Raw genomic sequence first — 27,494 nt, 5'->3', positions numbered from 1 at the left:
TTTAGAATGACAATCTGTGGCTACAATATAGTATTTGGAGGCTTTTTTTTTGTAAATTGATTGCCACAGAAATTGATAGAATTTTGCTCAAATTGGGCGAGTTTTAGTGCCTCTAGGTGGTTTTTGAGCATTTATTGGGCAGGAAATCATCAGGCACATCTGGCAACCCCGCTCCTGGTTGATAGGAGTGTGTGCTGCTGATGTTGGGATGGTGACTCATGTGAGCAGCACATGGGGGAGGGGAGCAGTTGCTTAGTTGTCATGGGGACAGCTTTGTTTGTATGTCTTATCAGATTATACCTATAGACCTCCTTGGATTATACCAATCAATATATCATAAATCAGATGTGGGCAAACTCAGGTCCAGGGGCCACATGCGGCCCGCTGAAACATTTCCCACAGAGCCTTTACAAAAAAAATCAACACATTTCAATATAATGTGCAGGAATTAATTAGTCAACAAGTTATGCCAGTACACAGCATGTCTTATTATATACATATCGACAAGTTGTCAGAGATATCTGACCCTTTTGTCAATATTCAAAACCCAGTGTGGCCCTTGGTCCAAAGTAATTACCCACAACCTGTCATAAATGTACCGTAAAAAGCATCTCCTTGCTGATATTTTAACTAAGGGTGGCAATGACAGGGATGCTCAGCTGTCCAAAGCAGGAAAAGAGTGGAACACGGAGTGCAGGTGTGTAGTTGAATGAGCAGGACAGGCAGCCCTGTATCATCTGAGGAGTGTATCCTCTAAACAGTCCAGTTATTAGTTGTTTAGTTAGTTAGTTGTTTGTTTGTGTGTTTGCTTGCTTGTTTGTCTGTTGGTTGGTTGGTTTAATGCATGACCTGCTAGTTAGTTAGTTAGTTAGTTAGTTAGTTAGTTAGTTAGTTAGTTAGTTACATAGTAGTTATAGAACAATGGCGGTCAGCTGACCAGAAGCCCCGTTGACTGGTGTATCCTCTGAGCAATCTTTGCTTAATAGTTTAGTTAGTTGGTTATTTCATTGTATAACAGTGAAGTCCACCTGAGCTGTTTATGAATTTCTGGTTGTAAAGATGCATTCTGTACATCACTGCCTGCCGCCATTCTACCATTTTCTGTTACCAAGTCCACTCCCACTCGTCACATATTGCCTATCATCAGCTTTTAGTAACAAATGGGTCCAGTTCTGAAAACAGACTAAAAGTCATCTATCTTTTCCCTCCATATTTTCCTTCAAATATCTTGCTGTCTCTGTCTCTTGCCTTTCTCTCTCTCTCTCTCTCTCTCTCTCTCTCTCTCTCTCTCTCTCTCTCTCTCTCTCCATCTCTCTCTCTCTCCTTACCCCAATAGTGATGCTACAGTGACATATCCTCCTCCTCCTCCTCCTCCTCCTACTCTGAAACCTGCATCCCACCACCAACCATGTCCGCTGTGACAGACCAGCCCCACGCGTACAGGGGTCTAGAGCGAGAGAAGCACATCCGCATGGTGTACCGGGCTTTCCACCGCTGCTGGGGAGCTCGTACCGACCTCCACACCTCCACGGTCTCCCTCTGCCCAGATAGGGGAGCCCTGCCTGGGACAGCAGCTGCAGAGCCGGGCAGTCAGGCCGTGGTGCTCCACCAGGGGGACCAGGGACCCAGCAGCTGCGGCGCGCCCAGGCACAGGGAGGGGACACTGGGCATGGAGTTGGAGCTGGGGCCCCTGGCCCTGGGGCAGAAGGACTGCTGGATGATGGAGCCCAGCGCCCCCAGGGGGCTGACTGTCCTCAGTGGCGTCAGCAGGCTGCACGTCACGACCAAACCAGAGCTGAGAGGTGAGGAGGATTACTGCAGACTGAACACTGGACAGACACAAATAGGGCTCTATTTTTCCCCGATTTTTTGGCTTTTAAGCATTTATTTTGAGAGGAAGGGAGGGACAGGAAATGAGTGGGGACAGAGAGATGGGGAAGGGTCAGCAAAGGGCCCTGGCCGTAATCGAACCCAGGTCGCCAGCGTAGCGGCCCAATGCCCTAAATTAACGCTTTTCATCACCAGTCAAAATGGCTAGTTAGTAGATGTTGATCTGACTAGCCAAACACACACCCACTAATGGGTCAAAGAGGGGCTTGTCAGTTGGTCTTTTCCACCAGCCAAACTGAAACATTTCAGGCATTTGGCTGGTTGGGGGTGTTAATTTAGAGCCCTAGACACAGATAGATGGATATGGGGAGGGCTGGCTGGTTTAACACATCTGCTGCGGCAATACATGGAACAAGTTCATTAACCCCTTAAGACACTGCATTATAAAATAGCTGTTACCAGAATGGCAATGACCAAGTCGTAATGTATTACTAAAGGCCCCGTGCACTGTCATAGTAGTGTAGTACTATAGTAGTTAACTTTCAATGTCTATTACAGTGTGCCACAGGAGGTACGGCGTGCATTAAGGGGCTACTCTTCTAATGTGGAGTATATTGAAATCCTGAAAAGAATCTCTTAGTATTTGTGGAAGGGTAGACAGTATTTGGGTCATGCAGTGTATACGACAGAATTTAAGGAAAAACTCAAAAACTCGACTCGGGTGTCGTGATAATTCACTTCCAAAATCCCAGAATCAAGGCTTTACCTGTCAACAGAAAAACTTGCAGACGTCAGCTTTAAGCAGCAACAAGAACAACAACAGCACAATTAATAATAATAGTAATAATAACAACAAAAACAGCAACAACAACAATCATCATCATCATCATCATCATTATTATTTTTATTATTATGATTATTATGATTATTATTATTGCTGTTGTTGTTGTTATTGTTGCTGTGGTTGCGATTCGACATCCATTCCAAGAAGTATTGTGTTGCTCCAGTATTGTATTGCTCCATCATTTGAGAGACAGTAAATGTAAGGGGATAGCAACTGTTTAATAATTTAACCTGTTTACCACAGTTGACCACAGTTGATGAAAGTATTTGGTTGAGTGCTACCTGTAATGGGTTGACTTGGAGGCGACAACAACACTGTAGTGAAAGTCAGTCACACAATCACACTGTGGGGGGCAGAAATATGGCTCCAATTCCATCCGGCCCTCGTGGCATTTACTGTCCATTGCTAACAAAGCCAATGTTTGCCAGGTCCACAGTGTGTTCCTCGGAGAATCTACAATATTGCCAATGACAACAAGGATCAAGCTCTCGTGGTGGTAGAAGGTAAACAAGCTTTCGGTCTGTCTGTCTGTCTCTTTCACTGTACACACACTCACGCACGCACGCACGCACGCACGCACGCATGCTCTCACACACACGCACGCAAGCACACACACACACACACACACACACACACACACACACACACACACACACACATGCACGCACACCACACATACACACAGCATAAAATATGACTAGGTCATTTACTTAGTGTAAGTGTCGTAAAGATAGTTTGCTGATGGGCAAACACATTTACACTCCATAGTGACGAGTATAGTTACACTCCCTAGTATTTATCCAACAGTACCGCTTCAGGACTTTCTATATTGGTAACAATTTACAATAGGGAATGCATAAAAAGCATCATAAAGACTTAGTCAATAATCAACTAATGATAGACAAAACATAAGCACATTTTTGGAAATAAGTGGGAAATGTTATGTTAATATTTTATTAATATTAATAAAAGATTTACACAGAGTTTGTATATGAATAAAAATACGATGTGAAAAGGTTTGTAAAATCTTGAACATATTATTTGTATTTTATACAGCATTAATAATTTAGCTAATAATAGGCTACAAACATTTGTTAACATTTTGTTCATCATTAGTTAATTATTTACTAAGTCTTTCTAATGCATCCCTTATCATAAAGTGATATCATTTTGATCTCTGCAGTACCCAAACAACCATTTTCAAAGGAGCTAATACATGCTGTTATATTACCATAGGCTTATAATGTGTGCTGTTCCACCAGTGTAAAGCTGTAATAGTCATTGAAAAGTCTTTACTACCATCATGGTACTACACAACTACGACATTACACTGAGTCTTATTATGACTTGGCCCTTGTCATTCTGGTAAATGGAAATGTATAAGTGTAAATTTAAAGCTGAACATTACAGATTCATTTTTCAATATTGCATCTTGGCACAATTCTGGAATTTTTGACTTTTGGCCAATTGAGGGCCCCTGGCAGGTGGTGGCCATATCTGGCCCTGCATACCATGTGACTTCTAAGGTGTTTTGAGCTAAAGTTGGCAAGGAACTATCATGGTGCAGTCAAGAAAGCAGGGTACAAAATCAGAGGCTCCTGCTACCACTGTAGAATGGTGGTCAACACAGACATGTAATAGTACTCTCATTTCCTGTCTCTCTACCAGGGCTCGACATTGGCACCTGCCAACCGGCCAAATGCTGGTAAAACTTGGCTGTGGCTAGTAATACTTTCAGTGTCACTAGCCAACTTGGCTGCCAGCTTCTTCCTTGGTATGACACACGCATCATAGTAGCTTGTATTCTGTTATTTGTCCCTTGTGTATCAATTGTTTGTATTTAAGTTCAAGAAAAAGCCCAGTAACTCTAAAGTTTCTATACTTCCTTGTGGAAAGCTTTACACTTATCTTGCTTTAGCACCTCATCTTCTGAGGTAAGACGTACACTATCATGATAAAGAAAACAAAAACAATTTAAAATGTGTGGCTAGTGGAATACCTGAATGGCTAGTGACTCGAGGAAGCTACTAGCCACAGTGGCCGGTGGGTGAAAAAGTTAATGTCAAGCCCTGCTCTCTAGCCCACCCCAGAGCGGCAGGGTGTGTGTGTTTCTTCCTGTTGTATTACATCATATGTCCTATTTACACAGATGTTCCTGTGACTCTATCCGCCCACCCAGAGATCCCCTGTGACTGCCACTTCCTGGTGTATTGCTAAATTTAGCTCCTCTCTCCTCTAATAACTTTTAGTTCCTCTCTCTGTCTGTCGTCCAAGAGATCCTCCTGGTACATTGCTATCAGGCCTCGACTGGTAATCTTGCATATTAGGCAGACAGTCCTCAGGGGTATGCCGATGCTGTTGGTTTTTTCCTTGGAAGCAGCCCACAATTTAAATGGGGGAGCACAAAAATGCCCTAAGGCTCAGCAATACCCCCTTTGGGGTCTGTAGAGCCCCCGTTGAGAAAGACAAATCAAGTTTTTTTTTCTCTCTCTCTCTCTCTCTCTCTCTCTCTCTCTCTCTCTCTCTCTCTCTCTCTCTCTTTCCGCGCCCCAGAGAGCTCGTGTGTTTGTCTGCAGTGCTGTGGGCCGGCGCGCTCCTGCTCTCTGCAGGGGTTCGACTGCCACGCGCAGCAGGTGTTTCACTTCGAGAGGCCCCTGCGGGCCGACATGTGCTGCCTGGGGTGCTGCCTGATGGAAATGAGGGCCTACTCCGCCGACAGGCAGCTCATGGGCATCGTGCACCAGAGGTACAGTAGTGGCTAAATGTCCGTTCTTAAAATGTTGACCATTTCTTTCTTGAGATTCAATCAAATAACCACTCAGTCAGACGGAAAGAACGAGTCTACACGTGTTAAAGTTTGAACGACGGTAGAAAACAGTGTGCTCGCCCCGTCTTTATCTGAAGTTCTCAACATATGACAAACACACATCAGTTTTTACATTTGAGATGCGCGAGCTCCAAAACGTCATTGCTCAGCGTCAATTCCTATTGGCTATACATTCTTAAACTAAAGGCAGATTAACTGAGAGGAAATTCTAAACATTAAATAAGTAATGTAGTTTAAATTCAATCATAATAAATCTATAATATACAAGTACTAAATATATACAAAAATAATAACTAAATATGAGCATAAATGTTACATAGAAAATGGCACCAATAGGTACAGTATGGTAGGGTAGGCTGCTGCTGGGGAATGGGGGGGGGGGGGGAGGGGGGGGGGGGGGGGCAAGGGGTCTGTTGTCCCGGGCCCAGGGAAAGAGGGGTCCCAAAAATGGGTCCCCATTACAATGTATGCATTGTGTGTGTGTGTGTGTGTGTACTACACAATAACAAACTGTGACATTTACTTCCAGTTGAATACAATATTGGATATCTGCTGAGATTATTTTGTTTTTGATATCATTAACCTACATTAACTATTTGTAATTTAGCTCAGATATTTACACACACACACAAATACACACACATACACATGCACACACACACACACACACACACACACGCACACACACACACAATCCTTTCCCATCCATTCCTCCAGGTGTTGCATCAGACTGTGCCCTCCATTGACTCCCTCTACTCACTTGTCTCCCATGTTAAAGCACTTGTTACGGGGGCCAGGGCGCCAGGGCACCCAGTCTCTATTCCGTGCTGTTCTGACACGCGGGTAAGGTCAGATAAGGTCTCCTTTGTAACCCGCCCCCCCACCCCCAGGCAGCTTTCACTGGGCCTAGGACAAACTAATCTGAAAGGCCCCCTATAGCCAATACATACAATGTAATGGGTACCCAATTCTGGGTCTCCTATCTCCCTGGGCCCGGGACGGCATACCCCTTTATCCTCCCTGTCGGCGGGCCTGCCCACCCCTTCTGAATGAAAACAGGGTCGCTGACAGCTTTCATCAGGCCTGGAAAGATTGATCTGAAAGCTCGCCCCAACCCACACACAATGATGTAATGAAGACCCAACTCTACAGCCCCAACTCTGCTCCCCCCCCTACCTGGGCCTGGGACAACTGACCCCTTTGTCCCCCCGCTGCGCCCCCACCCCCTACCTGGGCCTGGGACAACTGACCCATTTGTCCCCCTGCTGCGCTGCATCGGCTTCCTTCTCTTCTGAATAAAAGCAGGCTACCTCCAGGCTGCCATTTGGGGCTTGCTTGGACGTCATGTTTACTAAAACACAAATGCCTCACATTTTGTGTTTGGTTTAATCAAATGTAAGCAAAAAACATTATGAATCATAGGCCATTAATGCACTGTATGTGATTTCAGATGGAGCATGTTCACGCCATACTTCGAGGTGTGCGACTCGGAGGGGAGTCTGGCGGTGAGGATACAAGGGCCCTGTTGCCCCCTGCGGTGCCTCTCCAACCAGGAGTTTCAGGTCATTTTAAAAACATTATATTCTTCAGGGGATTTTATGCCTTTGTTGGACAGGACAGTGTGAGATGGTGAGAGGAAGTGGGTGGGAGAGAGAGAGGGCTTCCGCTCACCGGCTCAGGTAAAATTCCATTCCACTGTTTTCAATAGAACCCCGCACACTGGCGCCGATGTCCACGGACATTCGCCGACGTCGGATAGCAATTAGAGACAAGTTCTATTTTGTCGGCGCCGCCCATTGATTATCAATGCTACCCAGGTGAAAAACCCATATACTTAAAGTGTATTTTTTTTTACCGTACTTAGTACAAAGTGTACTATTTTCGGCGATTTAAAGTGCGCTTCATTGCACTATTAGTGCGCTGAAGCACTACTAAAGCAGTACTTCAGCACACTTGCAGCACACTGAGGATGCTAAATTGGCACCGCTTTTGGACAACTTTAAGTGCACTACAAGCATACTTTTGGAAGTATGCTCCAAACACGCTTTTCATGCATTCGTATGGCATTAATAGTGTGCTTGAGTACACTTCTATAACATTTTATTGTTACTAGAAGTACAATAAAAGTATATTAACTTCATGCTTCTTTGGACTACATTGGAACATTTTAAGTCTGTAAAAAGTATATCATATTAAGTATTGTAAATATATAACAGGTATGCTTGAAGTATATTTACAGTACACTCCAAGTACATGAAATAATATAAATGTAATAGTACAATCCATGCTGGTCCTCAGAGCTGGTACATTACACACAGCCACATGTCACAGTAGTGATACAGTATGCATGCCTAGCACGACTGACATTTACAATCATTGCATTGTTACAGAGATTTCAAATACACATTTCACTTCATTTCATTCTTGTTCCACCTTCCTGCAATTGATCATTTGAGTTGATCAGTAATGGTGACCCTTGATTATTTGTTTGAACACCTAGTTCCAACTTACCTCTCCCCATGATGTCATGGGAAGTGTGAGCCTATATATACCAGAACATATACGTGACCATCATAATGACGGTGGGAACATGGTCATTTTTTGTGTACCACTTAAAATTTTTAAAACTCCTACAATAAACGCAGAATATAACAATGAGTAATATTTTCATGCAAACCAAAGATATTCCTTAGAGGTCAATGGCTTTCTGTTTGAGAAATTGAGCTCCAAGAAGTGCATTACATGATGGTACATGCATGATGATGCATGATGGGTAAATGCACTTTGTGTAAGCACACTTTGAATATATTTGGATGAAGCACAATCATGGTGCACTTAGAAAAAATATACTTCCAATATGTTAAAGTGATTTACTTTAAAGCGCACTATAGAAAATCACACTTCGAAGTCACTTGGGTGAAGTATAATCAAAGTGCACTTAAAAAAAGTGCAATTGCAATATGTTATTAAAAAATACACTTTTAGTAAGTTCACTATTAGAACACTATTAGTATATTCCTCTAAATACACTTTAGCCAAACATCTTCTAAGTGCACTTTATGTATGGTTCGCAAAGTGTACTTTCTTTGAGAGCAACTTAATTACATCTAATTTTAAGTACACTTTAAATAAGCATATTGTAAACATACTTTTTCTTAGCACAAAAAGTGTGAGTGCGCTTTTAACATGCTAAGTACACTTCAGTTGTACTTTTATTGTACTTAATTGAACCACTTTTTCACCTGGGATATTCGTGTGGAATTGGGTTTGGGGGTCCGAATTCTGTCGGAAGCAAAAGCGCGCCGCAGTGCTGTCGGAGGGAAATGAGCTCGGGTCGGAATCGAACCCGGGTCCCTGGTGTAGCAGTGCAGTGCCCTACCGCTTGAGGCACGGCGGGGCCATGAGATTCAGACAGAGATTCTTTAAGTATAGAGATATGCCAATGTAATAGGTTGCTATGGGCACCTAACATGACCAGGTTCCGGTCTGCCTAAAGGGACGTGTCATAATACTCCTAGCATTGAATAGAACAGTCCTTAGGTCTGCCTAGGTCTGCCTAAAGGGGGATTTCACCCACCTCCCCCTTGCAATAATAGAACCCGGAAACAATGGGCCAATGGAACCTCTCTCTCTCTACTCTCTCTGATTCAGGTCTGCTGGTCACATAGGCCATCTCACAGCGCTCACATTCACAAGAGCCCACTAGTTTGACAGTCACCTACATTATGTGATAATACTGTATATTGAATTAAATGAATGTATATTTATTTGTGTTAATTATATATTTATTGAAATTTTACATTTTAGTCAAGATACATGCAATGACTAATGAAAGAGTCAGAGAAAATTAGGCCTACCTTCTTCTGCTTAGCTTAGCTGTGTACAGCATTACAAGTGCACTGTGTAGGATTATGGCCAGAGTACATATTAAACGACTATGATGTTCATTGAAACTGTGCTGCCTATTGCCAAATTTGAAGTTTAAATCATGTAACATCAAACCACTAGTGTTTACAGCTGTAAGAGTACTTCTACTTCAGACAACTCTGATAGCGATGTCTTCTTCTGATTCTGCTCTCTGAGCTGTGTTTAGGACAATAATAATCACAGTGGGACATACTTGTTTTACTCGGGACTATCATTCTGACTAAAAGGCTCTTGTGTTCCAGGTGGTGTCAACACTTGGTGAGACGATAGGTAGCATATGGAAAAAGTGGCCAGGTTTTAATGAAGAACGTAATATGGACCATGAATATTTTGGAATAGATGGTGAGTTTCCTTTTTTATAAAATATATTTTTGACAACGTATGATCCAAAACACATAGACGCCCACTTCACATGACCACCCATTTCCTGTCCCTGTGCTGACATAAATTATAGTTCTACACGATATTCAGGAAGATTGGCACTTATGGGCAGTCCATTTTTTTTTTCCCACACACTAACCACCAGCTCTGTTCATCCACCACAGTGCCTCGGGAGATGCCTCTGAACACCAAAGTACTCCTGCTCGCTGCCTCCTTCCTACTCGTAAGTGACCACTGTACTATTATACATGGGTTGCACGTTTGTGAACACCCCTGGCTGCACACTCTGATTGACACCCCTGGCTGCACACTCTGATTGTTGGAAACTGCTGTCACTCAAAAAAGTGGTTGGCTGCTTAGCATCTTGCCCCTCCTCACAGTGTGAATGTTTGTAAATGTGAAACCAATGTATAGTGTAAGGGCCCTGGAATTACACTAGGAGCAGAGGTAGAAAAACGTGGTCTTACAGCGTAAAATTCCTTAGGTTTTCCTTCTGCATTGGCTTTCAACACAGGTGGTGTTAGGCTACTAATTAGCTCATCAACCTGGTTGAAGAGATGTGATAATTTAGATGAGCTCGTTTAATGAATTGGCTTGAGCAAAAATGTGGCAGGGTTTTTAATTTCTGCACCTGGGCTTTTCCAACTCTGACTAGGAGCCACTGAGTTTGTACCGCTATTCCACTAGTGATTTTGTCTTGGCTGCACCATGACTGTTTATATTTAAAGGGGTATGCCCAGTGGCGGAACCAGACATTTATTCTTGGGGGAGCAATGGGGTAGCCACATGAATTTCACAGGGGCATGCTCTTACACAAAGAAAAAAAACACTCAAACACTAAAGAGAATGATTTTCTCGGGTTCTTATGACACCTGTGAGTGTTACCAGATTGAGCAGTTTCCGATGGTCAAATATGGGTTAAAGAAGGGCTTTGGGCAGATACATATTCTGTAGGTTTGTGTTCATATAAATCAAGACTTCTGTTTAATTCTGGCAGCATTTTATTCTTAAGGTGTTCTTTTTAGTATTTTTGGGTTGGTAATCATTGGTCACATTTGGCAACCATAACACCCGCTGTGCACCCTATAACTGCACCCTTAAGTTTTAGGTCTCCTATTATGTCAAACAGTAATCAGTTATTTTTTTGTGATTTTTTGTAAGATTTTTTGTGTGATTTGACCCTCAGAAATCCATTGCATTGCAAATGGCAAAATTTACAAAGAACTATATAGTGCCTTACATTGACTGAACTTAACTAAAATTAGGCCTACATATCCCAACACCACACAGTCATTTCCGGATAGAGAATAGTATAGAAGATCACATTCCAAGTAAAAACATGGCCATTTTGTATACTGCTAGCTGTCTTTTCTGAATATATTTTAACCATTGTAGAAGTAATGATTTAATATGTAGATGTGCCAGAAATGTGGGAAACACAAGTTTTTTTTAGAAAAGTGATATGAAGGGCTGCTCTTATTTGGAAGGAAAATGCCTAATACCTGTGTGCTAAGCCATTGGAATACACAGACAGGTGTGTACACCTGTAGGCTATCTGTGTTTGTGTATACGAGAATCATATAGTGATTTGAGATGATAAAGATAAGTGTTTCACTGAAGCCCTATTGCAGATTTTCAACGTTTCTACAGAATTCTCAAAAATGAACTTCAAAGTTTCTGCATCAGAGACTTAGTAAAATTAGGTTGAAAGGAAATGAATGCGTAGGTGTCTGAGAGTTAATCAAATTATTTTCTACCATCTGTGTTTTTATGTAATTTCAAATTTCAAAGTTCAAATTGAACTCACACTGCACATTAAAGAGTTACTTCCATACTAAAGTCCATTCACTGTAATGTTGCAATGCTGCTAAGAACTTGCTACAATTCACACATATAACAATGCTATCAAAGGTGCTGTACGGACATTATTTTAAAATACTCATTAGCATATAGTCTATTCCAACACAAAGACAGCAATTAGCATATGCCAGTGAATATTTGGATTTTAGACATGAGGTTTGAGTTGAATTCACAGGAATTAATCATGAAGCTACTTTCATTTACCACCAAAAATGAATCTATTGATTTATCACATGGGATATAGAGCATATAGTACTGAAAAATCTTAAATGGCACACAGCTAACTTTTCATTAAAAGGAAAACTAAATGAGTCTGGACTGAAATAAGCTGTTATTTTTCTAATGCTTTTCTTCTTCAGGATGGAAAAGCACACATCTGCCATTAACATTGCCGTCAGACCATACAACACAGAGTTCCTATGCATACCACTAGACAGACGGCATTCTAAGCTTTCGAATGGTACCCCATATGCCCCAATTCACGAGGGTGGTGTGTACACAAACTTGCATCAAAATGTGTGTGGGGAAAATGGTTATCCTTTCTTCATTTGCGGGAGATCTATGCGCTTCGTGTAACGCAAGTGGGCGGGGCAACTGTCCATTTTCTGGGGCAGCACTTGGGGTAGCCAATCAGATTTCAGGGGGGTCAAATGCTACCCTAGCCAACCCTGTAGCTCCGCCCCTGGGTATGCCACTATGTTGTGGCTTAATACAGTTAAAATCATTGGCCAGGGTTTATAAAGGTGGTAAAGTGTCTAATTTTTCATGTTAAGCGTTGTCTTGCTTTAAGACAAGTTAAAAGAGTCGCTAAGCTAGTGAAAGTCAATGGATCCGTGTAGCAAGCCCCAACATAGTGGCATACCCCTTTAAAGAATCTCTGACTGTTTCCTCCACGGTCAGAAGTGGCACCTACTGTAACACTAAACTCAGAATATTTAACTCATGTCATGTGCAGAAGGCTACAGTAAGTGTCAGTACTACTCAGCGTTCTGACATTATTTCAGGGGTTTTCAACTGTTTCTCAAAATCTGTAATGAAGTTGCCAAAGTTGCTTAATAGGCGACAATTTTTTTTTTTAAACGGGCAAAAAGCGTGCATACACACACTCATAGCCTCACACTCATATCTAAATTTCACAAACAAAATCAGATTCATAATTCAAATGTGCCTCCACATCTTCTGCTGCATACGAGTTGTTTCACCTGGGCCCAAATGTTATATTCAAGTCTTATCACGCTATTACAGGTATATTACTAATGGTGTATGTGGGCCAACTGTATCACACATTTGAAATGATCTCACAGGCCAGATAAAATTACTCCGCAGGCCCCGGGCCTAAGTCTGTCATCCATTCCCTGGGTTAAGTTATCATGAAAAGTTTGTTTTCTAAGGTTGTGAGTTGGGTAAATTGTTTAATGTTTTAACGTTGCTCTTTCTCCACAGAACTACATGTTCTTTGAAATGAGCTGAAGATAATGGAGGACGGGACCTTAACCAGGGGATGCGACATGCGATGTTGATGTGTGTTGTTGGCTGTGATGATGATGAAGATGATTATGAAGATGACTTTGACCAGGATATGGTTTGAGATGAGAAGGGGAGCAAATATCCCCCCACCAATCCTCTTCATATTGAATCCTGATGGTGACTGCTCAGTGCAGCACTGGGGAGGTCTGACAGTGCCGGACCTTGATGGATCAGGGCGTTGGGTCCAAGTCAAACTAGTTCCTCCCGTCCTGTCCTGATGCCTGTGGCCTTGTGACTCAAGGCTCAACCAAAGATTTTCTTAGTAGAGTAAGATGATTCAAACTCCGCCCACCCAATGCAAAGAAGTGTGCTCAAGTTCGGTCTTCTAAGGGGGCATCAAAGAAGGTGGATCTAACAAGAAGCGACACTCAGGTCTTTTATGGGAAACAGTCAATAGAGGGCATTTTGAGTCAAATCCGCCATTCTGGAGTGAACAGGTAGTCACGTACGCCACTCTGTTATGACCAGTAGCCATGGCAACGTTCTTTGGCCATAGGAAAGACCGCGGATCTAATACTAAAGTTAGCACAATATGGCAACTTCAGCCTTATACAAACGTTAGTAGATACTCAAGTTCTGCACTGATTGTGCTGAAATAACACATGAGATGGTATAAGCATTCATAACTGAAGAATTTCCGATAGTTATATCGATGTAGTTTTACCGTATTACTTGGAAATCCTGTACACATTCCAATATAATTTGTCCGATATTCATTCCAGAATGGTGGCCATGGCCGAAAATCATGGGGCCGAATGCTGCAATGGACGTTGTATTGAGTGTCGCTTCTTGTTAGATCCACCTTCTTTGGGGGCATTGTCCCCTCCTCCTTCTTCTCTTTCTGGGGCATTTGGTGACAGCTTGCATAATACAGTGTATGTGCGCTACTGCCATCTACAGTGCCAAGGGAACTCCATTTATTCTCAACCTAAAGCCTCCGAATGTCTCCTAAAGGGGCGTCCACATGACATCACATGGAAATGCACAGGCTTGAATCATCTTACTCTTCTTACTCTTTGGCTCAACGTCACTGATGGTCAGGGTTTCACAGGACACAGGACAGTACAGGAGGAACAAGTTGGACTTGCACACTGACAGTGGCACTGCTTTAACTATATGGACACTGCTGAGCATAATAAGATGGACCACACGTCAAGTGTCTGACAATTACTCACCAAATGATTCTTGTTTAGTGTAGGCCTATGTAATGTTCAGCCTGCAGAACAAATTCTTATCTTGTGTTACCCTTGAATAAAAACACTTGCCTGTTAATCATTTTAATCTGGTGTAAATCTGAGGTTAACCTGGCGTTAAGGAGGCTGAACGTAAGTTTCGGTGGTACTGTGAAATCAAAACACAAGCGACTGACATGGTTAGCAGCAGATGCATAATCAGCATTTATTGCTATAATCAAACAATACCCTTTTGTATTTTTTTTCTTTTTGACTGTTTTCTTAAACATCACCACCATTTTCCAGCACCATCTTCTGAAGTCCAGGCAGTATGTATGTGTGTATGTATGTAAATGGGTAAAAGACACATATAAGGCGCTCAGGCCCCGGGCAGAGGCCCTTTGTCATCCTTTCCGCCCATATCCAGCGTGTTTGTGTCAACAAGCTTTCTCTGATTAAGACAAAGGCTCAAAGCTGATCCCAGTACAGTGCAGAGGCCTCTCAACTGAATGATAATGGCAGGAGCAGCAGCCAATCACCACTCAGAAGGAACACAAGTCCCTTTGCACTTGACCAATCAGCATCTTCCTTACATCCGACAACAACAGGAAAAAAAACGTATCACTGACATTCTCTTTCTTTCATCCAACTGTCCGTCAATACCTGTCAATCAATGTAATTAATCCTCAACATTGAGGAAGAGAGAGATTTTGTCTGTTTTTTTTCCTTCTTCTTTGTTTTGTTTTTGAAAGAAAAATGAAACAAATCACACAAAATCTCTGAGGGTGAGGAGAGAGATGAGAGGGACGGTAGGCTTCGAGGCCAGGCACAGTGCTACAGGCAGCATGGCGATCCATCCTACAGAGGCTATCATCAACACACACTGTATCAGCTACTCACACACACAGCCTGGAAACACTGACATTTTTGCCCGCTCTACCCCTTTTCCAGGCACTGCATGAGTGAAAGTACATTTTGGTAAACCCTTAGGTGCTGATCACACTTGCTAGCGGAGATGCCTATACACCTACCAACCAGTCACTACAAACCAGAGGATGCAACCAAATCTAGAGATTGCTTTCCATCCTGTATGATCCGTCTGCCCAAGAAAAATATCTGGCCATGTGGCTCCACTGAAAACAGGTGAACAGGACAATTTGTCCAGCAACTGGATTGATTTTGAACGCAGCTACAAAATTGGAAATTTAGATTGGAGTGTTATTCAATAACGGCAATTTAGACATAGGGTGCAAACGCAGTTTTGTGAGGACAAGTGCATCCAAAATGGACAGAAACCAATTATGTCTCTCATGCTATGACACTTGTCACAAAACAAGTTTAATAAAATAAATTCATGTAATAAAATAAATTCACCCAGATCTGACATTCCCTTTCACAAATGCAGATCCTCCTGGAGAAAAGAGCTCTGCAGAGCAATTACCAGAGTTCAGGCACGAGTCTGAAAGCAGTTATACACACACCACTCAACATGGGTCTCACCCTTTTTAAACAATGCACAACCTTTGGATTCCAAAATTGTCTGGTCAAAGGGAAAGGAATCCACAACGATTCCCCAAAAATGTACATCTTCCAAAATAATGCTTTTAGAAATATAACTTTTTTTTACAACAGCTCTAGATCAACAAACTTAAAACACTACAGTTAAAATACTGCACTTTTGTAAAACTTTGACCTGCAACCCTGTTTTGATTTTCTTCTTCTTCTTAACATCAAACACGCACAGCTAAAGCTGCTCAGTGAAAAGAAAAATCTGAATTCAACAACAGAGGACTTTCAAATCTTGGTATTTTGACTCCTGTACATCTCTTATGTTTTGTTAGTTGGTCGCTTGGTTGGTTGGTGGGTTGGTTCAATGCTCTGTAGACTCTCTCAGAGATCACAGATCACAGCAATTGTGGCAAGTTTGTCATTATGAGTGCTCCCCCTAGTGGCAAAATAAGGGACTGCATGCATCAAGAGCACCCTGTGAGACTTTGCCCTCTGCCATCCTTGCGTTTTTTTGTTTTTTTTGTTCCCATCCCGCACGTTCTTGCCCCTGCCAACGTCCTGGTTCCTTTATTTCATATATGCAGGATTACTGATCATCTCAGTTTTGCTTGTACGGTTGGTTCAAAAACAGGAACCTCTCTTTTCTTCAGGAAGCCAGGTCTCATCCACGGGAGCACTGTTCTTCAACCAAAACAAAAGAAGAAATCTGTTTGAAGAGAAGAGAGGAGAGGAGAGAAAACATCCTTAGGCAGGGACCTACTGCATGTGCAATACATGGGCGAGTTGGAAACGCCACAAATAAAGACAAATGGGCTGTGTGTGTGTGTTTGTGTTTGCTGTCTGCGGTCAGCGTACCCTTGGCATAGACTCACTGCAGAAATATCTAGCGTCCTCCACCAGCATTGACCAGCCCATGGAAATCCTCCCAGGCCCTATAAACATGAAAAACAACAGCAATTGGTCAACAAATGCCATCTGCAATATAATATAATATAATACAACATATGCCATCTACAATATCATATACGTGTACATGTAATGCTACAATATAACCAAAATACACAATCCAATGGACAGAAACATTTGATAAGCAACCTGTTGACTGGGAAATGTAACCAGCAACAATGTTACACTGGTATCTTGTACTTATCATTTAGTGTTTGTATTGCATGGTGCATAATTGTATTGAATCGTTTCTTTGAATTCAATTGGAATTTGGAAATAATGACTTTTACAGCATAATTCATTCCACACTACATTGATAAGGAGAAGTTTTAAGTAAAAAAAATAGTGTGTATATACGACACACACACACACACACACACACACACACACACACACACACACACACACACACACACACACACACACACACACACACACACACACACACACACACACACACACACACACACACACACACACACACTGGTATATAGATAAAATAAAAATGGCAAGCGGTTATATCGTCAGACTTGGAGTCCAAGGGTTGTTGTTGTAATTATATCCGTCCTGCCGTTCTGCTTCCTTGGGGCACTGTTTGGGGCTGCCCCTTTGCACGGGTGAGGCAGAAACGTATTCTTTGTGTGAAGTGAGCCCCACGTGCTATGGAGGGCTGTGTCACGAGTTTCCCAGGTGGGCTTTCAATTTCACTTTTCTTAAGCTCTCGTAAGCTAATGTAACATATCTTGTATCTAGCTGTTTGAAGGAGTGCTCACTTTTTAAAAAAAGACTTTTTGGGGATTTTACATCTTCATTATTCAGATAGGAAAGACAGTGAGGCAGACAAGAAATGAGTGAGGAGAGAGAGGTAGGGGATCGGATCAGCAAATGACCTCGGGTTGGATTCAAACCCGGGTCACCGGTGTAGTAGTGCAGTGCCCTTCCGTTTGAGCCACAGCAGGGCTAGGAGGGCTTACTTGATGCCGTCAGCGTGTGTCTTACACATACTGTAGTATCTTGCTGCTTTCATCAAGCTCTCTTCATAACGCGCTAGTGTACTGTATCTTGTATCATGGTGTGTGTTTGTAGTGCTTACTTGATGCTGTCAGTGTGTGTCTTGTATCTTTGTGTGTGTTTGTAGGAGTGCTTACTTGATGCTGTCAGTGTGTGTGTGTGTGTGTGTGTGTGTGTGCTTACTTGATGCTGTCAGTGTGTGTCTTGGTGTGTGTGTGTGTGTGTGTGTGTGTGTGCTTACTTGATGCTGTCAGTGTGTGTCTTGGTGTGTGTCTTGGTGTGTGTTTGTAGGAGTGCTTACTTGATGCTGTCAGTGTGTGTCTTGGTGTGTGTGTGTGTGTGCTTACTTGATGCTGTCAGTGTGTATCTTGGTGTGTGTGTGTGCTTACTTGATGCTGTCAGTGTGTGTCTTGGTGTGTGTTTGTAGGAGTGCTTACTTGATGCTGTCAGTGTGTATCTTGGTGTGTGTTTGTAGGAGTGCTTACTTGATGCTGTCAGTGTGTGTCTTACACATAGTATCTTGCTGCTTTCATAAAGCCCTCTTTCATAAAGCGCTAATGTACTGTATCTTGTATCTTGGTGTGTGTTTGTAGTGTGTGTGTGTGTGTGTGTGTGTGCTTACTTGATGCTGTCAGTGTGTATCATGGTGTGTGTGTGTGTGTGTGCTTACTTGATGCTGTCAGTGTGTGTCTTGTACTCCATGATGGTGTGTGTGTGTGTGTGCTTACTTGATGCTGTCAGTGTGTGTCTTGTACTCCATGATGGTGTTGGGGGGCAGGTTGAGGACTCTGCGCAGGGTGTCTCTGATGCGCGCGGTGGTGCCCTGGTCCTGCGCCGTCTTGTTCCATATAGAGATGATGTCCTCCTGTAGGACACATCATATGGAGTGCGTTTTAATACGCGACCTTGCCTCCTCCACTTGCCTCCTCCACTTGCTTCTCGTCATGATGACATCACTGACAACAGCATGATATTTCAATATCTTGCAAAAGCTCAATTGTAAAGTATTTTTCTCATTTGTAATTGGGATGGTGAATGAAAAGCAGTCCCTCAAAAGTTGTTGTGGCGAGGCTCACAGCTGGGAAACTTTATCGTTTTCTCCACGGAGGAGGGGCCAGGAGGCGGGACGAGGAGACAAGCACAAGTGGAGGAGGCAAGGTCACATATTGGGATGCACCCATGGTAAACACATCAATTAGGGGTGCAAATTATCGATTAATTCATTAATCGTTAGTTGATATCTAATAATCGTAAGTCGATCGATAAGGCTAAGAGGCGTTTTTCCCCCAAAATCTCTGTCTCTCGAGAAAAAAAACTACTAAATCTTAACATTTTAAAAGAAAATTTAGATAAAATGCCACATTTAAATTAATTCTTTAATCAAAGGTGATTTAAATATTACCACTATTCACACCCCTCTTCACACACACTCTTCACATGCCCATTTCACCTGGGTCTCTTGTCAATTGAATTGTCGATTAATTGTGATTAATGTCTTTCAATCAATTAACGCATTGATCAATTAAAATCGATTAATCGATTGCATCCCTAACCTCAATATAGTATCCCTTTAAATGCCTGCATTGAAGTGAGTGATTTCAATCTGAACACAATTTCTTTGTCTCTTTTTGATAATGACAGTAAAACTCTTGAATCTCAATCTCATTGTGCATGTGTATAGTGTAAATTGTACACGTGAATAGTGAATATAAAAGACATTCTATTCTATTCTTCTCTACTCTATTCAGCAAGAGACTGACCCATCACAAAACTGCTTTGCAATTATATTTCTTCTGCTAGTAGTACTGCTACTACTGCTACTTTTACTTGTACCAATGATGTTCTGTTTCCTTCTCTGTTTTGTACATTTATATACAGTTGCTCGGTGAGGGGCAATGATGTACCAATGCAGCAATACTACTGTGAGATCAATGCTGGCAGTGAGAGTGAGCCATCATACACACACGCATGCACGCACACACACACTGACACACACACACTGACACACACACACACACACACACACACACGCGCACGCGCACGCGCACGCACGCACGCACGCACACGCACGCGCACGCGCACGCGCACGCACACACACACACACACACACACACAATCTCTGCAGCTCTCTGAAAACACACATACTCTGCACTGCAGCAGGGGTGTGTCCAGAAGTAATAAAATCAAAATCAACACAGAAAAAAACGCTGCAGAAAAGGAATATCAGGTGGACCCAGCCGAAAACACATGGGCTGTTTTCATTAGTTAATGTGTCGTTTAACACACACATGATGCTGGATGTTGCGCTGCGCAACATTGACCCTGGCGCCTGGACCTGCATGACGCAACATTCAGGCTCAGGAGATCTGAGACAACTTTATTACAAATCTTGGTACGTTAGAGCTGAATGAATACATTCTAATGCAAGATGACGGTCTTATCGTTGAAATGCAACTTATTGCATGTTTTATGTGCTTCAGAGGCTGAGATATTTAGGTTTTCATAGGCTGATGGCAACTTTTTTTTAAAAAAGGGCTTAGGCATTCAACAGCCATTTTCGCAGGTGCTTTAAGCGTCAATAGGCTGATTTGATGCTACTGAAAGACAAGTTGCTACCCGTGCCGTGACATCGGCTGTGTGAATGGCAGGCAAGGAAATCAAGGCCTGGAAACCACTGCATCAGCTTAGGTAGAGCAGCTCACCACAGGACACTTCTACACACTTCAATTCTAACAGGTGCGTTGTGAATGTAACCAATGGTTCAAAGGAGTAGCAAAAATCCCATACAAAGCCCGTAACCCGTGCACTTATTGCTCAATAATGGCTCTCCATGACCAAAACACGGTGGATCATGAATCCACATGCGTTCAGCACGGTGTGTGGTGTTTATCTACAGCTTGAGTAGCACAAACACAGCAGTAAAGATCATTCGTCCACGTGGCTACAGGACAATCATTGATTCTGCTCTGCTTTCAAGCAAACCGTTTTGTTGTGACGGCAATGTTTATTCCTGGACTGGCCTAATTAGATCTCGGACAGAGACAGACTGTTGTGACTAAAAAGCACATGGTGCAACACTGTCCTCCTGTCCCACAGCGTGACGTCAGGGCAGGGGGACTTTAGTTGTTGAAAAGCCACTCTCTCGACCACAAGTAGGTTAGCATGACACAAAGCCAGACGTTTCGGCCTGAGCCTTCTTCAGCGTCAGGGGGACGTCTGTCTGTGTGTCATGCTAACACACTAAATAACAAAATCAGGAATTGCAGTCGACAGTGTAGCTTTTCTACAACAAGTGTATGGATCCAGTTGCCCAAAGATAATTTTCAAAACAATTTGGAGTTGAGCGCACTTCCTTTAAAAAAAGTTTTTTAAAATGAAGGTTGTAGAAAGAAGACTGACAGTGGGTAGTGGGTACCTGGAAGCGCACGGAGACCACGGCCCCACAGATCTCCTCTCCCACCATGAACTGCTCGCCCAGCATGGCCAGGATCAGGTTCTCCCAGCAGCGCGACGCCAGCCCCTTACGCAGCCGGATGATCCACTTCCCACCCATCTTATTGGCATCGTCCTACGGGACACACACGCAAACACATCCGCGCGTGTGCAGCGCACACACACACCACAAGCAGTGGCACACATGCAGTTTGTGACAAATGAAAGCCCATTCGGAAACTCCAACTCCCATTGTCATTGTGACACAGCACTCCACAGCACACAAGTGAACACTGCACACTGCACACAACGAAATTGCATTTATGCCTCACCCGTGCAAGGGGGCAGCCCTCAGTGGCGCCCCATGAGGAGCAGTGCCGTGGGACGGTACCATGCTCAGGGTACCTCAGTCATGGAGGAGGATGGGGGAGAGCACTGGTTGATTACTCCCCCCACCAACCTGGCGGGTCGGGAGTCCAACCGGCAACCTCTGGGATGCAAGTCTGACGCCCTAACGCCCTAACCGCTCACCCATGACTGCCCTCCAAATGGAGTGTGTGTGTGTGTGTGTGTGTGTGTGTGTGTGTGTGTGTGTGTGTGTGTGTGTGTGTGTGTGTGTGTGTGTGTGTGTGTGTGTGTGTGTGTGTGTGTGTGTGTGTGTGTGTGTGTGTGTGTGTGTGTGTGTGCTGAAAAGACCTTTACGTCAATATTGTCAACTGAGCTCAGGAGACCACCCACCTCCCACATGGGCTTGATGCCCTCCTTGAAGAGATGGAAATCACTGTGGCCAGTCAGATCGCCCGGCCGGATCATGTGACTGTAAAATCGCCAGAACTGCTCCACCTGCACGCAAAAACACACAAAAATACAGGGGTGATAGTGAAAAAAAATCCTGAGCCTGAACTTTTTTTCCCTGCTCTAACGACGACGACAAGATACTGCATAGTGACGTAACATAGGCCTATTTTGACACATTATTCAAACATTTAATAGCCTGTGTATGATCATTATGCAAGCCTCGATAGTAGAAGAAAACCCTGAACCTGTAACACTTTCTGATATAAGAATAACCTAATGACTAATTATTATCAATGTTTTTATTTTTGCAAACTCTGTCAAGCCTGAAATCAGGCATGGAGCCTGAATACTATCAGCCCTGAAAAAAGCATAGACTACTTTAACCTCCTGCTCATGTGCTGGTCAAGTAGTATTCATCATCACTGCCCTACTAACAGTATGCTTTGTTTTTGTTGGCTATTTTGTTGTTAGTTGTGCACTTTGTGAGCATTAACTTTTTGCTCACATATTGCTCACTAGACTCTGGAAAACAGGATATATGCTACTGAGATACTATGTCATACCCACGAATAAGTTACCTGTCCAAGTGGCTAGCGAGACTGACTTGTTACTAGCCACGACCAAGTTTTACCCCTTTTTGGCCGGTTGGCAGGTGCCAATGTCAAGCCCTGTTTGTCATTAAGCTAAGCTGGTGGTTGGTTGTGATGTGGATGGTTGTGACAGGTTTGAGATGTTCAAGGAATACAGTATACTTACTGTAGTACAGTGTTGCTCAACCTTTTTTAGGCCACGGCACCCCTGTTGAGAAATACTGCTGTAGTATACCTACACAACAATGCCCTTAGTTACCACTTGGATCAGTGTTTCCCAGCTGTTTTTGTGCTGCGTACCCCTTAAAGGGGTATGCCACTATTTTGGGTCTTAATACAGTTAAAATCGTTTTCCAGAGTTTATATAGGTGGTAAAGTGTCTTATTTTTCATGTAAGCCGTTGTCCTGTTTTAAGACAAGTTAAAAGAGGGAGCATGTTGCTAAGCTAGTGGAAGTCAATGCATCCGTGTAGCATGTAGCAAGACAACGCTTAACATGAAAAATAAGACACTTTACCACCTTTATAAACCCCAGCCAACGATTTTAACTGTATTAAGCCCCAAAATAGTGGCATACCCCTTTAAGTCATTTTGTCCTGTGATGAATACCCCCTCACCAATGCTCTACATCTCTTCCTCTATCCCAATATGACTACACGCCACATATTTGCAATTATTACATTTTTCGACGTACCCCCTGAGGTATGCTCGCGTGCCTGCCCCTAGTGGTACATGTACCCCTGGTTGGGAAACACTGACTTGGATAGATTAAGAGCACACTTGAACAGGTCACTTGAACACAAACGAAGGACCAAATGTTGCTTTTTCAAGTCTCTACCAATCAGCTGTTGTGCTGCTCAGTTTATTACATTATTACATTACACTTAGCGGTCTCTTTTTTTATCCAAAGCGACGTACAGGCATTTTAGGTACAGGGTATCGGGGTTAGGTGCCTTGCTCAAGGGCACTTCATCCATGGTGATGGTAAGGGTGGGATTTGAACCTGCAACTTTCTGATCTAAAGGCCAGCGCTCTAACCATTGAGCCATGGCTGCCCTTATTAAACGGTCTATATTCAGAAGCGGGAGCGGCCTTTCGGCGAGGCAGGAATTTACTGTGGACAAGATCCAGATGTTCACCTGGCATCTTACCAGAATGCAATACATGGCTCTACTTCTGTCTGTCTGTCTGTCTGTCTGTGTGTCTGTGTGTGTGTGTGTGTGTGTGTGTGTGTGTGTGTGTGTGTGTGTGTGTGTGTGTGTGTGTGTGTGTGTGTGTGTGTTGTACACAGCACCAATCTACCTTTGTGAGGCCACTGCTATTGGAGCACACCAACAAGGTGGGGCCCTAATATGAATGGAAGTCAGTGGGAGGGCCCCACAAAGATACTAAGGTAGGGCTGTGTGTGTGTGTGTGTGTGTGTGTGTGTGTGTGTGTGTGTGTGTGTGTGTGTGTGTGTGTGTGTGTGTGTGTGTGGTTACCGAGGCGAAGCTGCCGATCTGTTTGATGTTCTGTTCGTAGCTCTGCGTGCTGGCGGGTCGGCCAGGCGTGCGACGAGAATACCAGAAGGTGTAGTTGTACTGGAGAGGGTGTTCACCGGCCCCCGGAACCACCATCTACAGAGAGAGAGAGAGAGAGAGAGAGAGAGAGAGAGAGAGAGAGAGAGAGAGAGAGAGAGCAGACATGACAGCTGACACCATACAGTAGATCTTGCTCTCTCCGTTTCTCTCTCCAAGTAGGCAGACCCGGCTGCAGAACCTAGTCATTGGACGGGCATTGGAGTATGGGGGGGCACCTTGGCGGGAGGTATGGGGGAATTTTGAATTTTTTTTATTTCTTAGACGCAATTTCCAGCATTTTAACCAAATTGTGGGCTCAGTTTCAACTCTATACGGAACAGTACTTTTGTTTCTACATACAGGACTTTATATTTACTGCATTCAGAAAAAAAACTCATTTGTTGCATATTAATGACCGTATCAGCATGTTTAGGTGAATAGGCCCAGGGGGGGCACAGCATCTTGGCTAGGGGGGGCAATGCCCCCCAGTGGCGCCGGCCCTCCAAGTAGACAATCCCAACCCGTAATGGCACTCAGTGCCAGCTGTATTTTGCCCTCCCTGACTATTCCTGTGTTATTTGTGTCTTGAAATGTCCATATGGGCATTCGTTTATTTGTGCATTTATGTAAGCTACTTGACACCTTAATTCCCCCCTGGGGTCTAATAAAGTTACTCTACTCTACTCTAAAGTATGGATGTTAATGTGCACCACTTCCTCAACCAGTAGTAAAATATCCTGGGCTTTGGTGGCATATGGATGACAGGGCTATCTTGTTTCCTTCACAATCAGATTCATGACATGACATACGATCAGCACACATGGGCTACCTTTCTCTTGGCAGTGTTTGGATCCTTCTCCTCGTCTTCGCTTTTTTCCTTTTCACAGTCTTTCGGTGAGACATTGTCTTGGTCATGGTCGCCACTGTCATCATCTTTGAGACTGCAAGGGGACAAGGGCCACTGTCAGAGGGGTAGGCTACAGTCTTGAATACCGGGGCTGCCGTGGTGCTCGTCATGCGTGGCAATCACATATGTTCTGGAGAATACTTCTTTAAGAAGGGTTATTCTTAGCTACAACTGGTTACTGATGTTTTTACCTTCCAGATGTCAGACCCTCTGCAGCTAAAGCTAAATCAAACTTTTGCAACAGCGGCGCCCCTGAATGCAGTGTCAGTCACCGGGTCTTGAATAGATCTAGGGATGTCAAAACAGCCTTTTTGCATTTTCCTAAAGTATTTCGAGCGACGTCGCTCGAGGGTATTAGTGGACTTGTGCAGCCGGCTTCCACGGCACCTGCCCCTGCCTCTCACACACTTGCAACCCGAGGATCCAGCTACGGCCTGGAGGCCGTGGCAGCTTCCGCACGTTCGATTCGAACGATTGACACCCGTATCTCAAATAAAACCGCAAATGCCTTTACTGCGCGTGTCAAAACAAGAGGACACAACTTACAAAAAAGTAGCCAGCATGTCAGGCGCTGATCAGTAACCTCGGCTGTCAATGCACGGCAGTCTATTAGACACACCTCTTTCTTTACACACCCAGTAGTAAAAGAATAATTGCATGCCACGGATTTTGCCCACGTGCCGGGCACCCCCCACAGCTTGCAGGTCATGCAAAGTTACATTTGGTTACTCACGCGTCAAATTTGTTGTTCATTATTTTCGAGGTGGGCGTCTGTCTTCGGCAGTCCGACAACAGCCCCGCGAATGCACGGCCGTCAGCCCAGCAGCCACGGATTATTTTATTTATTTATTTCCTGGTCACTGCTATTCGGAGGACTACGTGCTCCGTTGACTTCCATGACATTCCTGAATGTGATGTTTTTAAGGGCCTTTGTGGGCGAATGTTAATTTAAAAACATAACAAAATATCTCAATATTTCACGGCCATCAGTTTAACATCTCCAATGTGGATTAGTGTCACTGTAGCCTATGTATTTCACAATAACTAGGCATGGATTCTGTTTCAGGGGCCAAGTGTGCCTTTTCCAGCCAGGTAGAGCTCTAGGCCCTTCATTATCAAAACAGCAGCATAGAACCAGCAGGCATGCGCTCAATATGGCTAAAAGGTCAGTTTAGTAAAGATGACAGCCTGCAAAAGTGTTACGCACACTTACCCTACTACCAGTCTCATCATCATCATCATCATCGCCGTTATCATCATCGCAATAAAACAACTGTTTCTTTGATGGACTTTACTAATGTAACAAATGCCCCATGACAAGTGAAACAGCACATTGCACAGCCTCAAAAAATGACTTGAGGTAGGCCTCCTTTGCTTGAACGCTAGCCTAGAAATCTAGACGCCCCCTAGAGGCCGCAAATTGAATGTGCTCCCGGGGGCTTTCAGCTGTATGGGTTTAGCTCGCTAGGCTACTTGAACGCAGTAGTCGATGGACACCGTATTCTCTCTAATATGAGTACCGAAGGAATTCCAGATAGTTTCACGGGGGATGCCCAATACTAGCCTGAGTATCATCCTCCGTAGTGACCGCGCTGGCTCAATACTTTCAGCAGCCTCCGTGGTCAGCAAGCGAAAGTATTGAGCCAGCGCGGTCACTACGGAGGATGATACTCAGGCTACCTTTCCGCAGGAGCAGCAGCTATGTGATTGGATTCCCCAAGTAGTGCACACTACTGTACATGGTTTACTACTTTAGCATTTATTCATTTATTTTTGCTTCATATTACCCATATTGTGCACATACTGCTTCAGTCGAATAGGACACATGGGTGCAAGGGTATGAATAAAATAATAAAATAAATATATTTTAATACAAGATAATTATATGATTTCATAACTATAATATAGAATGTATAAAACAATATGAATCATACATTGTAGGCCTACCTGGAACAATGAGTTTTATGTTTTTGCTTAATTGCAATTAGTATCATTAGTATCTTGAATGTATAAAACATGCTTTTTTTCACCCCACAAGTCTGATGATAATAATAATAATAATAATAATAATAACAACAATAATAATATACACACACACACAAATCTTTAAATTATATTTTACTGATAAGCATCATAATGAGCTTTTAACACTTTGTAAAACACACACACACACACACACACACACACACACACACACACACACACACACACACACACACACACACACACACACACACACACACACACACACACACATCATGCTGGTCAGGCTACCATGCATTTGTCAATTCGTCACTCCCTGGGCATGAGGTAGCCATGCATCTGCTGCTGCTGCTGCTGCTGCCTGCCATGCAGAGTCAAAGAGCAGGGGTGCGT

At 43.4% G+C, this 27,494-nt stretch overlaps 2 protein-coding genes across 3 annotated transcripts; one reads left to right on the top strand and one right to left on the bottom strand.

The window, feature by feature from the left end:
* The first annotated feature begins 1,408 nt into the window (after positions 1-1,408).
* Positions 1,409-13,786, top strand: LOC134443032 (phospholipid scramblase family member 5). Its single transcript, XM_063192982.1, has 7 exons — positions 1,409-1,802; positions 3,103-3,177; positions 5,228-5,420; positions 6,952-7,063; positions 9,671-9,770; positions 9,974-10,032; positions 13,113-13,786. Exons 1-7 carry the CDS (start codon positions 1,409-1,411, stop codon positions 13,137-13,139), a joined length of 960 nt encoding a protein of 319 aa, XP_063049052.1. The 3' UTR covers positions 13,140-13,786.
* Positions 13,787-14,568: 782 nt separating this feature from the next.
* Positions 14,569-26,150, bottom strand: eif4e2 (eukaryotic translation initiation factor 4E family member 2). Of its 2 annotated transcripts, none has more exons than XM_063192983.1 (8): positions 25,852-26,150; positions 25,041-25,152; positions 24,134-24,268; positions 22,004-22,108; positions 21,249-21,401; positions 18,562-18,698; positions 16,733-16,809; positions 14,569-16,583 (listed from the first exon to the last, which is right to left on the bottom strand). In XM_063192983.1, exons 1-7 carry the CDS (start codon positions 25,869-25,871, stop codon positions 16,761-16,763), a joined length of 711 nt encoding a protein of 236 aa, XP_063049053.1. In that variant the 5' UTR covers positions 25,872-26,150; the 3' UTR covers positions 14,569-16,583; positions 16,733-16,760. The 2 variants fall into 2 exon arrangements, with proteins under 2 accessions (XP_063049053.1, XP_063049054.1); XM_063192984.1 differs by lacking the exon at positions 25,852-26,150 and adding an exon at positions 25,665-25,817.
* Between the last annotated feature and the right edge of the window lie 1,344 nt (positions 26,151-27,494).

This window comes from Engraulis encrasicolus, unplaced genomic scaffold, assembly GCF_034702125.1.
Source record: "Engraulis encrasicolus isolate BLACKSEA-1 unplaced genomic scaffold, IST_EnEncr_1.0 scaffold_27_np1212, whole genome shotgun sequence".
NCBI classification, from domain to species: domain Eukaryota; kingdom Metazoa; phylum Chordata; class Actinopteri; order Clupeiformes; family Engraulidae; genus Engraulis; species Engraulis encrasicolus.
This window is presented reverse-complemented; position numbering and strand designations above follow the sequence as displayed.

What these genes read in the sequence shown, in the direction of transcription:
- eif4e2 (XM_063192983.1), bottom strand. Translation starts at nt 25,871, where the DNA reads ATGAACAACAAATTTGACGC. An exon ending in ATGAACAACAAATTTGACGC is followed by an intron (nt 25,153 to 25,851) that starts GTGAGTAACCAA and finishes GTCCCCTTGCAG; the next exon opens with TCTCAAAGATGATGACAGTG. An exon ending in CAAACACTGCCAAGAGAAAG is followed by an intron (nt 24,269 to 25,040) that starts GTAGCCCATGTG and finishes CTCTCTCTGTAG; the next exon opens with ATGGTGGTTCCGGGGGCCGG.
- LOC134443032 (XM_063192982.1), top strand. Translation starts at nt 1,409, where the DNA reads ATGTCCGCTGTGACAGACCAGCCCCACGCGTACAGGGGTCTAGAGCGA. An exon ending in AGCTCTCGTGGTGGTAGAAG is followed by an intron (nt 3,178 to 5,227) that starts GTAAACAAGCTT and finishes TCCGCGCCCCAG; the next exon opens with AGAGCTCGTGTGTTTGTCTG. An exon ending in TGAATATTTTGGAATAGATG is followed by an intron (nt 9,771 to 9,973) that starts GTGAGTTTCCTT and finishes CATCCACCACAG; the next exon opens with TGCCTCGGGAGATGCCTCTG.